Source organism: Oncorhynchus kisutch, linkage group LG8 (assembly GCF_002021735.2).
Source record: "Oncorhynchus kisutch isolate 150728-3 linkage group LG8, Okis_V2, whole genome shotgun sequence".
Classification (NCBI taxonomy): Eukaryota; Metazoa; Chordata; class Actinopteri; order Salmoniformes; family Salmonidae; genus Oncorhynchus; species Oncorhynchus kisutch.
The window spans coordinates 67,431,712-67,446,614 of NC_034181.2; the positions used below are offsets into that span (position 1 = coordinate 67,431,712).

The 14,903-nt window shown below is 41.8% G+C and overlaps 1 protein-coding gene across 4 annotated transcripts in view; it reads left to right on the forward strand.

The window, feature by feature from the left end:
• LOC109895239 (DNA-binding protein RFX7) overlaps positions 1-14,903 on the forward strand; it is a 35,886-nt gene that overhangs the window by 12,292 nt on the left and 8,691 nt on the right. The window contains exons 3-9 of one of the 4 annotated variants that reach the window (XM_031830958.1): positions 7,354-7,436; positions 8,355-8,393; positions 8,545-8,670; positions 9,456-9,572; positions 10,848-10,932; positions 11,169-11,364; positions 12,468-12,766. In XM_031830958.1, the coding sequence (XP_031686818.1) occupies positions 7,354-7,436; positions 8,355-8,393; positions 8,545-8,670; positions 9,456-9,572; positions 10,848-10,932; positions 11,169-11,364; positions 12,468-12,766 (945 nt within the window). Of the gene's footprint in view, positions 1-7,353; positions 7,437-8,354; positions 8,394-8,544; positions 8,671-9,455; positions 9,573-10,847; positions 10,933-11,168; positions 11,377-12,467; positions 12,767-14,903 lie in introns of all 4 variants that reach the window. The other 3 variants (XM_031830956.1, XM_031830957.1, XM_031830959.1) reach the window with 3 other exon arrangements.

Consider the following 14,903-nt stretch of genomic DNA (forward strand, 5'->3'; position numbering starts at 1 on the left):
AGTAACCTGCGTTTTGCACTCAGGCTACACATATAAGGAGGTCAACGGTTGTTTGTTTTCCTTGACCTGCCTTGCCTCTCCTCCTCCTCAGTGAAAGGGGACCCCAATCCCAGTGGTTACAGTCCTGTCTCGTGTACTGTTAAGTGCCGAATCCAGAATCCCTGGAGTCCTAAAGTTTCACACACATCTCCATGTTCGTGGCAGGTGCCAGAGTTAGCAAAACACGCATGAGCCCCCGTGCTCCAGTCAGCTCCCGTGCTCCAGTCAGCTCCAGTCAGCCCCCGTGCTCCAGTCAGCTCCCGTGCTCCAGTGAGCTCCCGTGCTCCAGTCAGCTCCCGTGCTCCAGTCAGCTTTACGGTGCTAAATGTTGCAATCTCAAACAATACCTTGCATCAGCTGCGCTCATTAAAGGTTAATGCCTTCAGTTGTATTCCACAAGGGTCTTGTGTTTTTCAATTCCGACAGATTTTGTTTTCTTTGCCTCTTAAGGATTTCTAGAGGACATGGGAAAGCACTAGTGTCTAATATGAACTGCTCTCTCTCTCCCTCTGTTTTCATTTACAGACTTTGAATGTGTCAGTGGTGGTGATAAGTAGAACACACATCAATAATGAAACTTGTGTTGATACACTGTGGTTGTTTCCTGCCTCAGACTGTGTCTTATGGAGATGTGAGAGTGATATCTGTGGAGAGGTGGCTGTTTTTAGTCTTTCTAAGGAGTAACCCATCTCTGTGTGTGTTGAATCACTAATGCCCAGCCCACGCTCCACTAGTAATGTCTTAGTACTATTACTAGGCTTCCACCATCAGGGTCTGCATGATGCATCTCTTTCTGGTGTCTGGCCTCATATCAAACTGGTTCTGTTCAGATGTCCTCAGTTATAGTTGCCCTTTGTGTGAATATGAATTCGCTGTAGAGCTTTGGTTTTAGTTGGAAGACTCCGAGAGGTTAGTGGTTCTTAGAGAATACAAAATAGATAATGTACAGTATCAGGCCAATGTAACCAGAGGCTTAACCTGTTAATTACCATTTTATCTCCCTGTGTGTTATCGTTTCCTCTAATAGCTTTCAGTTTCTCTGAGCCTCAACACAACCAATCTGGTTCCTCTCACGTCTAGCTCGTTCTCCTAGATGGTATCAGGCTCGGTAATAAAGTTGTAGGGTTGACGCCATAGCTCAGTTTTGCCGACACATAGCATAGCTAGTTGTGTAACTGCCATTTATGAACTTGTCTTTCATCCAACAAAAAGCTATAGTGTTGTTGTTGGCGTGAGAATACAACCAGGCTATAATTGTTCTGTTGATGTTGTTGGTACCGAGGGGACTGATATATGATTACGGATGGTGGTGGATGGGTATTTAACCTTGGCCGTGTGAAGGTGCAGGGGAGTGTAGACTGTCTGCTGACACTGACTCATTTAGGATTGTCATCCAAGTGTGGACCCTTGCCCCTGTGAAGGACATCTATTGCAGGATAAATCAATCTTAAAGTTTACATAGGTGGCCATATATGGATGTTAAATTTTACTTTATGGGTTGGTTATGTAGGCTTCTTCTAACCCATCGCTTTCTACTACATATAATAATACGATTAAATTATATCTTTACATTAAAAACCAAAGTCAGAATTCCAGTCAATCCAGTAAATGTTATACCCCTTGATCTTCAAGAATAGGACTTGGAAGTATAGATTAGCCAAATTGTTTTACCTGAGCATCACCCCAAAACTAAGGACTTATTAGCCAGCTCTACTCTGTTGTTTATGATTTTGTCGTCATGGAGGACTGATTGGGCTCATTGATTCTAGTTGAAAAATAAATGCTGCGTCATGGAATGGCATGCTTTGAGCACTACTGAAGAAAAAAAAAGACCCACTTGTATTCCGTAGGCTTGCATCCACACTGTGTAGCTGTTGCAAGAGTGCATTTTTCACTCTGTCCACTGGTTTCAAAAAACAATGATTGATAGGCAGCTTAAACTTCTTGAATTCAACCATTATTGGGTTCAAATATACATTTAGATTTGAACAGCCATCCACAACAACCACAATCCATAAGGCACAAATAGCTAAATAAGAGAGCTGCAGTGTGATTCACATCAATGTGTTATGTAGATATCAATAATAAGTGATGGCCGTAGACTACACCACTGCTGTCATCCTTACCTCCAAGTGTTTATTCAAGTTGGATAATCTTTGGATGCCGACAGCAGTCACATCATCGGAAGACAGCTTGGACTGTAGCCAACAAACGCCCATTCCTGCTCTTTTCCCGCGATTCATCAAACACGCTTGGTGTGTCATCATAGTGGTCTCTGGCTTGTAGTCCGACTCGCTCAGGTGGAACGAACTTCAACTTGAACCTTTTGTCAATGCTGATTTGAATGTCATATAGAAAACAGGTCTCAAGTTTTTCCCACAAATGTTCTTTCTGAATTTAAAAGTAATCATCTAGTTTTTCAAAAGTGTCTAATCTGATTACAATATTTTTTGCTGGTAACGGATTACAGTTACTGTTTTTTTTGTAATCCGTGACTCCCCAACCCTGTCCGTATAAATATAGTTGAGAATTTGTATTGGACTTTGATTGTAGTCTATGGTTTGTAGAGTATTTGAAAAACATGGACTTGTCCTTCCACTTTGGAAGTGTGCTGTGTGAAGTACAGGGGCGACAGGGTAGCCTAGTGGTTAGAGCATTGTCTAGTAACCGAAAGGTTGCAAGTTCAAATCCCTGAGCTGACAAGGTACAAAATCTGTCGTTCTGCCCCTGAACAGGCAGTTAACCCACTGTTCCTAGGCCGTCATTGAAAATAAGAATTTGTTCTTAACTGACTTGCCTAGTAAAATAAAGGTTAAAAAAAAAGAAAAAAAAGTAGTGGGGCTTGTCTGGCAGCAGCAGGGTGTGATGTCCTTTGCTCCGCCAGTGAAGGACCAATAGTAGTCATGGCACCTTTGTCTGACAGAGGGTGTGTAACGTAGCTGTCTATTCCCTTCCACTCCATGACTCTCCTTCTAAAAAGGAGAGTCCAGTTGGCTCCACAACGTCTGTATGTATGTATTTACCCCCCAATTGCTAACTCTGCTCAGTGGCTGATAACTTTAGCCATTGGTGAGCTCCCGTTCCCCTAGCAACAAAGAAGTGAATAGAGAAGACAGAGGGGCGAATACTTCTATTCTTAGAAACCAATTGAACGAGGGGGGGGGGGGGTGTACGTACGCAGTGTGTGTATGCTGTGGCTATGTTTGACGGGGGCTGCTGACCACACCGCTAGCAGAGGCCAGTCCAGGGGAAAGGGTTAACGACAGGGGATTTCAGTTTATCTCAGCCTGCTGGCGCTGCGCACAAACCCCCCCCCCCCCCCCCCCCCCCAGACCCGACTATGGCTGTCTGGCTCTGTGCACTCGTGCCGTTAAGACACACTTGTCAGCATCTCTGTGTTTGAATGTTTGTCCCCTACCTGCTATGGCACCCAGAGCTTCTCTTTATGGTCATGTGTTGAGTGTTTAACTCTTTTCCATAATGTTGGTGTCAGAGATGCTGCTCTGGACATTTGGGCAGTTTTGGCTGTCCACTGCAGTCTGCACCACAATGTAAAGCACTGGTCTGGTGGTCTGATGTTCCCTAGCGTTGGTGTCCTATAGGAGACACCATTTAAACAAAAGCTTGTTTACGAGAGCTTAACTGCCCGCTCCGCTCTGCTAGCCCCCGGATTAGGTATTCCTCGGATTATTGCTACCTCCGATGACTTCCTCTATGGGGGGTTGGTTGGGTCATTGAAATGCCATGGGACTGTCTGTATCCCTTCTGCTTTTAGATGTTGTTGTCGTGGTCCATCAATCGGTATTGAAATAGTGCATTGCACTCACAGCTTCATATTAAATAAACATTCATTTAAGTGTTTGCCTCTAAATAGTTTTAGTAAAAAAGATAACAATTAGGTGCTAGAAAAAACAATGTTGGTTACTGTTTTAAAACAGTAAATATTGTGTAGTAGACAGAGGCACCATGGCCCCTTGAGCTCATCAAGAAGCGAGAACGTGATGTGGGAGCCTGCTCCTCCCCCTGCAGGGCCCTCGCGCTCCGTGTTGGAGAGTTGTGCCTGGAGCCAAAGTCTCTCGTCTGCCGCCTTCTACTCCAGCAGAATTTAAATCACCCCTGCCCCACCCTATCATCTTGCCTATTCCCTTTGAAACAGCGTGTTGGAGAGGGCTGTTTCTGTTTGTAGCTCTCGGCCCAGCCATTCTCCAAACACTGAACTGGGTTGGGTTCAACTGGCACCCACCATCCATTGTAGTACTGGGGTAGAGAGAGGGTGAGAGAGAGATTGTGCTTTGTTTATTTTTCGCGTCTGTCTATTAGCCAATGTGTTTCACAGCTGAGCTTAGCAATGTTTATTTATTATGGATCCAAAGCTTTTTACTATTGTTCTTTGTCATTTATCTTTGTTTCATGGTGTAGTTTCTTCTTTTTATTCAGTTTAGTCACATATCTCAATTTGCAATACGTTTGCCAATCGGTTGTGCAGCCAGACTTATGTGCCATACCTTTTGCCTCCTCCCTCTCAACCATACAATTTTTCAATTCCCCATCAATCCACTGGGATTTAACTGTGTGTGTGTGTGCCAGCACGTTTCAAAGCTTGTGTCTATGTGTGATTGAGAGGGAGGTTAAAGCGAGAAACCGACAGTGAATAAGAGTGCAAGAGTGATCCAGTGCTTGCTTGTTTGTTTACTGTTGTAAGTTGTACTTATCTGTGGCATATGTGGCCACTTGCTGTTGCAGTAGTTGTATTTCTGTTAGTGCTCTGCCCAGGCGGGGAGTGGAGGTGGTCACTGAGCAGTGGAGATCAGATCATGGAGTAATACAGCCCCAAAGCCCCTCTGTCACGACATCTGTGAGAACCAGTGCTGCACGTGCCCCACCCCAACATTTTTGGCATGCCTTCCAAAGTCTCTCAGTGAAATTGCTTCCTAATACGTAAACCATCATCCCAGTTAATGTTTGTTGATGTTTTGTAAAACATGTCATAGACTTGGGTAGCTGGGCTACAGCCCTAAGGCATCTCTCTGTCTGTGTGACACCCTAATCATCTGCATTCACATGGAAAAGTCTGCCTCCAGCGTTATTTGACTAACCGCAAATAACTGTCTAAAAAGAAATAGAAAGTAATGAACTTTAAAATGCATTTTGTTCCACCCCCAAAGACTGTCTGTTTGTTAGGTTAGCAGGTATCAGTGTTTTAAAGTTAGCATCAACAACCCCCTCTGGATATTGCAGGGATCCATCACCTCATATTTATCCTCATGTTCCTTCAAGGTCTTCTGATAGGGGGTTTTCCCACATAGTCCTCTTTAAAATAACAGATATCATATGTCATATGTTGTCTTCTCACACTTCAAGCCCCACAATCTCTTAGCTCATAGATCACATTTCAAACAAATCATCTGAACATAACTCCACACAGATTTAGGTATTTCTGTGCATCCTTGACAAGGGCTAAAATCAATATCCCAAAACGGTATCCAATATCCAAAAACAACACGTTTTTTTCTGCGAACCTGCACATCTCTTCTCTTTTGTGGCGCTAATGTAAGGGTTTATGGCAGGGGAAACAGGGTTGCAGTAGTCTAGTGTGTGGTGTGGGAATTTTGGTGTTGGCATTGCCCTAAAAAATGGAACCGGACTGTCGGATTTCTAGAGAACCGAACTCAGACCACCTTTCGAGATGGTCTCCGGTCGCTTCAGGGACTCCTTTGAGGGGCCTGAGTTCCTTTGAAGTGTTCACACTGCACCAACATTTTTAAGTGAACTGCACAGAATTTTTTCTGTTGTCTCTAAAAGGGACCAAGTGTGAAAAAATCCTTAGGAGCTCTCAATATACACACACACACACACACACACACACACACACACACTAACCCTCTCCCCTCGATGGAAACATTTGTTTGATCTCATTAAGAGATTTCCTCATGGCTTTTGTCATTGTGGCAGGGATGAGGACCCCCTGTGTTGATCTCTAACACCCTGTGGTATTTGTTGCACACACACGTTTTTAGAAACTTTCAGAATCCAAGAGGTTGAATGTTTTTTTGTAATTTTGTTTATCCTGACACTCGTCCACATTGATCTTAGCTCGAGCACTGTTTATCAGGATGCATCCAGGATCCTTCTGAACGAGACCTCAACAAGATCAGTGGTTCTCTCTGCCGCAACTTCCACCCCTTCTCTTCCCGGATGTTTTAATCTCTCCTTTACATCCCTAATCTCATTTGCAGGATCATCCATGTTTTTGTTTTCCCGGGGGGGGGGGTGGTGTTTGTTCCTGAACACTGTTGTCTTTTAGGGTGTTTTTACACATTTTGAGCAGTAATTAGAATCAGTTTGATTATTTGTTACAATGTATTTTTTGGGGGGGGTTTGTTTCACATTGTCAAATGAACTAAAACTCCTAAAACAAATACGTGCCCATGCACAAAATGTGTTTCTTGGACAAAAAAATGTGGTGTTCTATGCGTTCCCAGGTGCGGATAGTGTTCAAACTAGTCCAACCAAACTAAAGGGGATTGTTTGAAATGGTTGTTTTAGGTTTCACTGGAACTGAATAGTCTTTGTCGTAGATTTCATAACTTTTGAATTAAAAATGTTACGCTGATGGTGCCTCAAGTCCTACATAGTACAACTAAACACTGTGTTACTACAGCAGAACAAATGAGAGCACCAGACTTCACTCAGTGGAGAATAGACTAAGAATGGATCATTTAAACAGGAAACGTTTCTGTATTATTCATGCTCTTCAAGCTGGAGTGGAAGGCAACCTGTCTATGCACAATTGGCCCAGCGTCGTCCGGGCCGTCATTGTAAATAATAATTTGTTCTTAACTGGCTTGTAGTGCAACATCTGAAAAATAGCGCACTTGGTAGTGTACCGGTGCTCGACCAGTTGGCAAAAGCCAACATCACCCATGACAGAGAATGGTTGATTGTCAAGGACAATTTCCATTATCTGGGCTTTAATGGGTTTTGCCTTTGTCTCGCAGATTTTTTTTTGCTTGACTTGTTGACTGCTCGAACCACACAGCAGACATTGTGGGCTAGGTTAGGAATGCTGTGTGGCACGTGTAGTGCCAAATTTAACGTGGAGCGTCATTACGTCATGTACCTACATTATATAGGTATGCACGGTAGCTTTGACATCGTTTTTTAACATCGGCTTTAAACTAGACATCTGGCCGATACCGATGTTGGCATTTTTAGATATTGTCGGCCGATTCCAATATGTTCACCGATTTTATATCGTGCATCCCTACTGATTGTTATTTAATCCCTCTTCTTCCCTGTGCTCCGCTTTTACAGCAAGATGTGGAGACGTTTACAGACATCGAGAAACTCTACCTCTACCTTAAGTTGCCTTCTGGTCCCAGCAACAGTGAAAAAAGGTAATTGATCATTCTGTCATTTGATTGAACATTGTTTTGTGTCATGTCTAGATGCAGTTCCACACCATTTGCACATGACTTAGCCTGTTGTTCATCTACCCCATTATCCATTAGCCTAGTAGCATAATATAGATGTTCTGCACCCTACCCTATCCCCACATGCTACAATGGTTGTCAACATTAGCTTGGACTGTGGTTAAGTCAAACTCTGCTCATTATGCCATACTCTCTCCCTTAGAGAGCAAATAGGCTTTGGCTGTTTAAAAAAAATGAAAAAATAAATAATTGCGTTGCTTGATTTGATATTGGACTACCAGTTAGGGGGGTGTGTGTGTTCAAACATTCTCTCTTCAATAGCAAATAAGCTTTGGTGCTTTTGTTTTTTATTGTTGCGTTAGTTGATTTGATAATGATTTCCCACATATGACTATCACCTGTGTGTGTGTTCTGATTGAAAGTCCTTACTTAATAACTTATTAATATCTTTCCTCAACCCTTCATGTTTGACCTTTTTGCTAAATTCTCTCTAATGTATATTTGATCTGTAACACACACACGCACACATACACACGCTTAATTCCAAATGACCCAAGCCCCTACTCCCTAGGAATGTGTGCAGATCTGAGACGATTGGATATGTATTAGGCCTAAGGAATACTGTAATAGCTTTACTTCTGATAGGCTAAGAGGAATTTCCCCACATTGTTTGAACTTATCCAATCCTCTCATCTACAGAAGTGTCCAGGGGCAGTGGCTTGAAGTTAGTTTAGCATCAGGTGACAAACACACACTGCTCATTGATGTTGTCAATATCATACCTTGATTGAAAAGCAATGATCAATTCCTACTTGTTCTCCACATCTAATCCTCATAACCTCAACACCTCAACTCCCCAACACTCCACACGATGCCCATCAGGACTGAGAGAGGGTCTGCCAGTCCTGGAGAACTATCATGGTACATAAACCTCTCTCACTTACAACACAGAGACATGGGGGTGATGTGTGTTGGTTGCGTTTGAAAAATGGGGCGGGAAAGGTAGATCCGACTGTAAATGTTTTTTTTGTGATTGTATTGTAAATAACCTATTTTCTCCTGCTTTCCCTAGCAGTGATCAGAGCTCCATGTCATCAAGCCGCACTCAACAGATGCACGCGTTCAACTGGATTCGCAGTCACCTAGAGGAACACCCAGAAACCTCTCTGCCCAAACAGGAGGTCTATGATGAGTACAAGTGGGTATCTGACAGTGAGAAAGGGGACATAGGGAAGTGTGAAGCCAATGGGGCTTTGCCCAGCTCGGGTCATTTTCAAAGCAATAGCACTGTTAAATACAAATAAAAAACTGTCACCCTGTTTTGATGTTCTGGAAAGGACACCGGACCAATTTAGAAACATATTGATAGCACTGTGTACAGGTATTTTAGGGAATTTGGGATACCTGATAGGTTAAATTCCATACCAGGTGTAAATGGATGGATTTACTTTTGAATTTGATTTCCAGTACTTGACTTCTAAGAGGTTTCACAAGAACAAGGTACACATTTGTATGGCCATTTTATTTTATGACATGAGATACATGTTATGAAAGTACATAACATTTGGCATTTGGCTGTTACTAAATAAATAAGCCTTTAATATACACTGCCAGCTATGAAGGATCTACATACTGCCAGCCAAAGCACCAATATAAATAGATGCAGAAAGCATGGGAAAAGATGTGCACCATGTGTTGGTAACACTAGAACGGAAAGCCTGAAATGCTATGTGACTGTTACGTAACAGGCAGTTTGACGTCCTCATTCATTGCAAATTAAAGTACTAATAATGTTTCAGATTTCTACGGGAACGTCTTCACCCAGATGTCACTGTTTTGATGTGACTGTCTTTTATTTGATATTTAACATAGTTTATTTGGTTTTACTGAGATTTCCAATACCTTGTTTATCTGAACTTTACTTCCCCTGTCCAACTAATGTTTACTGTCTGTGTCTGTCTGCCTCTTGTTTGTTTGTTTCAGGAGCTATTGTGACAATCTCTGCTACCACCCGCTGAGTGCGGCGGACTTTGGAAAGATCATGAAAAATGTATTTCCAAACATGAAGGCACGTCGACTTGGCATGAGAGGCAAATCAAAATATCCTTCACTGGAATGGTTTGTAGCGAACAATCTGGCCTCTCTGGACTCTGGTCGCAGAACATCTGTTGTCTCAGTTCATGGAGCCTCTAAATATAGAACTGAAATTAAATCAAATAAAGCGGCCTCTGCCTGGAGAGTAGTATAGTAGGACAGAGACACTTAGGGGAATCACTGTGTTCTTGACCTTCAGGAAACAATTTGTGAAATGTCTTTTCAATGTCTTTTCCATGAGATCACGACTCTAGACTTGGCAAAGCTACAGTCTCCAATGAGATTAGCGTCCGTTAAATTAGTAAAGTGACAAGTGACTTCGTTCTTAGTTTGTTGAGGTCGAGTTCAAAAAAAGAATAGCATAAAATACTTGCGTATGAATGCAATTTTTATTTTCAATGCTGAGCCTTTCTGAAATAGACCTTGTTATTATATGACGGTTGCAATAGCAAATGAAACTCAATATGAGCGCCCAAGTCAAATCAGACCAAATCAGAACATCTTGAGCTGTGGCTTGCTTAGTAATCTATATCTCCCTTTTTAAATGAACTATTTTCTGTTACCAAAGTTAATACACACTCTACAAAGGTACAAGTTAATTCAAGATCACTCTTGGACCTATTTGTCTGTATTTTATCATTTATTTTGTGTGAGAGAAAGTGAGTCATTCATAACTATGCTATACCTCTGAGTAGCTCTTTGCCTGGTTGTGTGGGACACCTCCTAAGTGTATGGAAGTGTTCAGCAGGGAGCACCTGCTGTCACACTCTCACACTCCAGCATCTGTTAAAAGTCTAGCTCTCACCACAAATCTACAGCGCCTTATTTTGGCAGTGGAGTTGGTCACATCTCCAAAGGTTGTAGGGGGAAGAGAAGGTTCAGTGGGAGTGTGAGAGGCCTGAGGGGCTGAGGGATTAGTAGTGGAGTGACTAGTGACTGATGCTGACTTGGAGATAGGTCGCAGTTGTAAATGAGAACTTTTTCTTAACTGGGCCTACCTGCTTAAATAAAGGTGGGAAAAAAATAATAATAGCCGTCTCAGCTTCGGATGAGAAGGCTCTTCCTCAGATCTGTCTGTGAGTGACAACTGACCTTCTGCCCTGAGTCACTTTTCTTACCCTATCCTGTGGGGCAATCCCAGTCTCTTATGGCTAGAATGGTCCCTGAAGCATTAATGCCCGGCTCTTTACAGACAAACAACCAACACATTTTAGCACCTCCATAAATTAACTCTTAAATATTTGACCGTTTAGTGTTTTTTGAACCTTAACCCCTGCTCACATACTGCTATAGTGGACTGAGGAAGAAAGCCTTTGTCCACATGCCATCTTTACCCAACCTGGAGTTACATAAAACAGGAGACGGGGTAAGTTGTCTGTCTGCCTTCCTCTCTCAAGGTCTTTACCTTATTTAAATAGATTTTCAAGAAAATAAGTAAGAAATGTTTGCCTAACTGTAGTCCAACCATAACATAACTTTCATTAATTGAATGTGTTAAGAAAAGGACTACGTTTTGAGGCTTCATATTGAACTAAAAGTAATACAGGGATATGTACGACTATAATTCCTAACATCTGTACATGTGCCTATGTTATGCTTCAGTGTGAGGTGCTGGATGCCTCAGGTCAGCTGTGCAGTGCGGAGGAGGAGGTGCGCTCTGCGGCCTGTGGCCTGGTGTGTGAGTGGGCCCAGAAGGTGCTGAGCCGCCAGTTTGATGCTGTGGAGGACCTGGCTCGCTTCCTCCTCAACAGCCACTACATCGGCACCAAATCTGTGGCAGCCCTCACTGTCATGACTGGTACACCAACAGGTGACAATACAGTGCATCCAAAAAGTATTCAGACCCTTGAATTTTTCCACATTTTGTTACGTCACAGCCTAATTTTAAAATTACAAAGCAAAAACAGGTTTTTAAGGCTTTTTTGCAAATGTATTAAAAAAATAAATAAAACGGATTACATAAGTATTCAAACCCTTTACTTAGTACTTTGTTGAATCACATTTTGGCAGCAATCACAGCCTTGAGTCTTCTTGGATATGACGCTACAAGCTTGCCACACCTTTATTTAGGGAGTTTATCCCATTCTTCTCTGCAGATCCTCTCAAGCTCTGTCAGGTTGAATGGGGAGTTTCGCTGCAATGCTATTTTCAGGTCTCCAAAGATGTTTGATCGGGTTCAAGTCCGTGCTCTGGCTGGGCCACACAAGGACCTTCTGAGACTTGTCCCAAAGCCACTCCTGCGTTGTCTTGGCTGTGTGCTTAGGGTCGTTGTACTGTTGAAAGGTGAACCTTCGGCCCAGTCTGAGGTCCTGAGCGCTCTAGAGCAGGTTTTCATCAAGGATCTCTGTACTTTGCTTCGTTCATTGTTGCCTCAATGCTAAATACTTATGTAAATAAGGTATTTCTGTTTTTTATTTTTAATACATTTCCAAAAATGTATATAAACCTGTTTTTGCTTTGCCATTTTAGAAAAAGGCTGTAAAGTAACAAAATATGTGAAAAGTTAACGGCTCTGAATACTGTCAGTGTGCACTGTATGTTTTGATAGTCAAACTTCACTTGTCCTTTCACTGCCTCATGTATGGTGAACAGTGAAATGTTTCCATCTAGTGGCAGATTTTTCTCATTGACCTGCTATAGTGCATTTACATACCACCTCCTGTCAGTCCCTAAAAGCCATCCCATTAGGTACAGATGTCAATTCAACGTCTATTCCACATTGGTTCAACGACATTTCATTGAAATGATGTGGAAGCATCATTGATTCAACCAGTTTGTGCCCAGTGGGATAGTTATGCTTTCTTCAAAATAGAATCTGCTCTGTCTAGGAGGACCATAACAATTTGTTAACTCAAAATATGTGTTAACCTGTTTCTGTCTTCCTCTGTCTCCTCCCTTTAGGAGTTAAAACGCCACTGTCATCCTCAGCATTTGCACCCACAGCTGAAGCCCACTCCTTCCAGTCCCAAGTGAAGACCCTGCCCTCTCCCTCCATCGATGCCAAGCAGCAGCTCCAGCGGAAGATCCAGAAGAAGCAGCAGGAGCAGATGCTGCACTCCCCCCTCCCCGGAGAGGCTCAGTCTAGGCGGGCTGACGGGGATACACCTGGGGTCGGCTCCATTACCGGTAGAAGCCCAGCCCTGCTCTCCCCACATCCCACCATTGGCATTATGGTAGCTGCAGTCCACAGCCCCATCACGGTAAGCCAAGCTTGTATTCTACTTCTGTGTTTGTCTAAGCTTACTCTATATATCCCACGTCTTTGCAGTGTTCCTGTTACTCATCTATACAAGCGATAACTTTGTGTTGCCTATATCACATGTGCAACAGAAGCTATTCATAACTGGAGTTATGAAAGTGTTGCATACTTTTACAGTTGACGTTGGAAGTTTACATACACTTAGGTTGGAGTCATTAAAACTTGTTTTTCAACCACTCCACCACTAGTTTGTTAACAAACTATAGTTTTGGCAAGTCGGTTAGGACTAGAGGTCGACCGATTATGATTTTTCAACGCCGATACCGATTAATCGGCTGGTTTTTATTTTATTTATTTATCTGTAATAATGACAATTACAACAATACTGAATGAACACTTATTTTAACTTAATATAATACATCAATAAAAATCCATTTAGCCTCAAATAAATAATGAAACATGTTCAATTTGGTTTAAATAATGCAAAAACAAAGTGTTGGAGAAGAAAGTAAAAGTGCAATATGTGCCATGTAAAAAAGCTAACGTTTGAGTTCCTTGCTCAGAACATGAGAACATATGAAAGTTGGGGGTTCCTTTTAACATGAGACTTCAATATTCCAAGGTAAGAGGTTTTAGGATGTAGTTAATACAGTATTTATAGGACTATTTCTCTCTCTACCATTTGTATTTCATATACCTTTGACTATTGGATGTTCTTATAGGCACTATAGTATTGCCAGTGTAACAGTATAGCTTCCGTCCCAAATCATAGACTTAATTATAACATAACAATTAGAAATACGAGCCGTTGGTCATTTAATATGGTCGAATCTGGAAACTATCATTTCGAAAACAAAACGTTTATTATTTCAGTGAAATACGGAACCGTTCTGTATTTTATCTAACGGGTGGCATCCCTAAGTCTAAATATTATTGTTACACTGCACAACCTTCAATGTTATATAATAATTACGTAAAATTCTGGCAAATTAGTTCACAATGAGCCAGGCTGCCCAAACTGTTGCATATACCCTGACTCTGCGTGCAATGAATGTAAGAAAAGTGACACAATTTCACCTGGCTAATATTGCCTGCTAACCTAGATTTCCTTTTGCTAAATATGCAGGTTTAAAAATATATACTTCTGTGTATTGATTTTAAGAAAGGCATGGGTGTTTATGGTTAGGTACAGTCGTCCAAAAATGTGCTTTCTTCGCAAATGCGCTTTTGTTAAATCATCCCCCAGCGTTGCATCGATTATATGCAACGCAGGACACGCTAGATAAACTAGTAATATCATCAACCATGTGTAGTTATAACTAGTGATTATGATTGATTGTTTTTTATAAGATAAGTTTAATGCTAGCTAGCAACTTACCTTGGCTTCTACTGCATTCGCTTATCAGGCAGGCTTCTCGTGGAGTGCAATGAGAGGCAGGTGGTTAGAGTTTTGGACTAGTTAACTATAAGGTTGCAAGATTGGATCCCCCGAGCTGACAAGGTGAAAATCTGTCGTTCTGCCCCTGAACAAGGCAGTTAACCCACCGTTCCTAGGCCGTCATTGGAAATAAGAATGTTTTCTTAACTGACTTGCCTAGTTAAATAAAGATTAAATAAAGGTGTAAACTATTTATTTTTTGAAGAAACTTATTTTTTTTAAATCGGGCAAAATCGGCGCCCAAAAATACCGATTTCCAATTGTTATGAAAACTTCATATCGGCCCTAATTAATCGGCCATTTCGATCAATCGGTCGACCTCTAGTTAGTTGCATGACACAATTAATTTTCCCAACAATTGTTTGCAGACAGATTATTTCACTTATAATTCACTGTATCACAATTCCAGTGGGTCAGAAGTTTACATACACTAAGTTGACTGTGCCTTTTAAACGGCTTGGAAAATTCCAGAAAATAATGTCATGGCTTTAGAAGCTTCTGATAGGCTAATTGACATCATTTGAGTCAATTGGAGGTGTACCTGTGGATGTATTTCAAGGCCTACCTTCAAACTCAGTGCCTCTTTGCTTGACATCATGGGAAAATCAAAAGAAAGACCTCAGAAAATAAATTGTAGACTTCCACAAGTCTGGTTCATCCTTGGAAGCAATTTCCAAATGCCTGAAGGTACCACATTCAT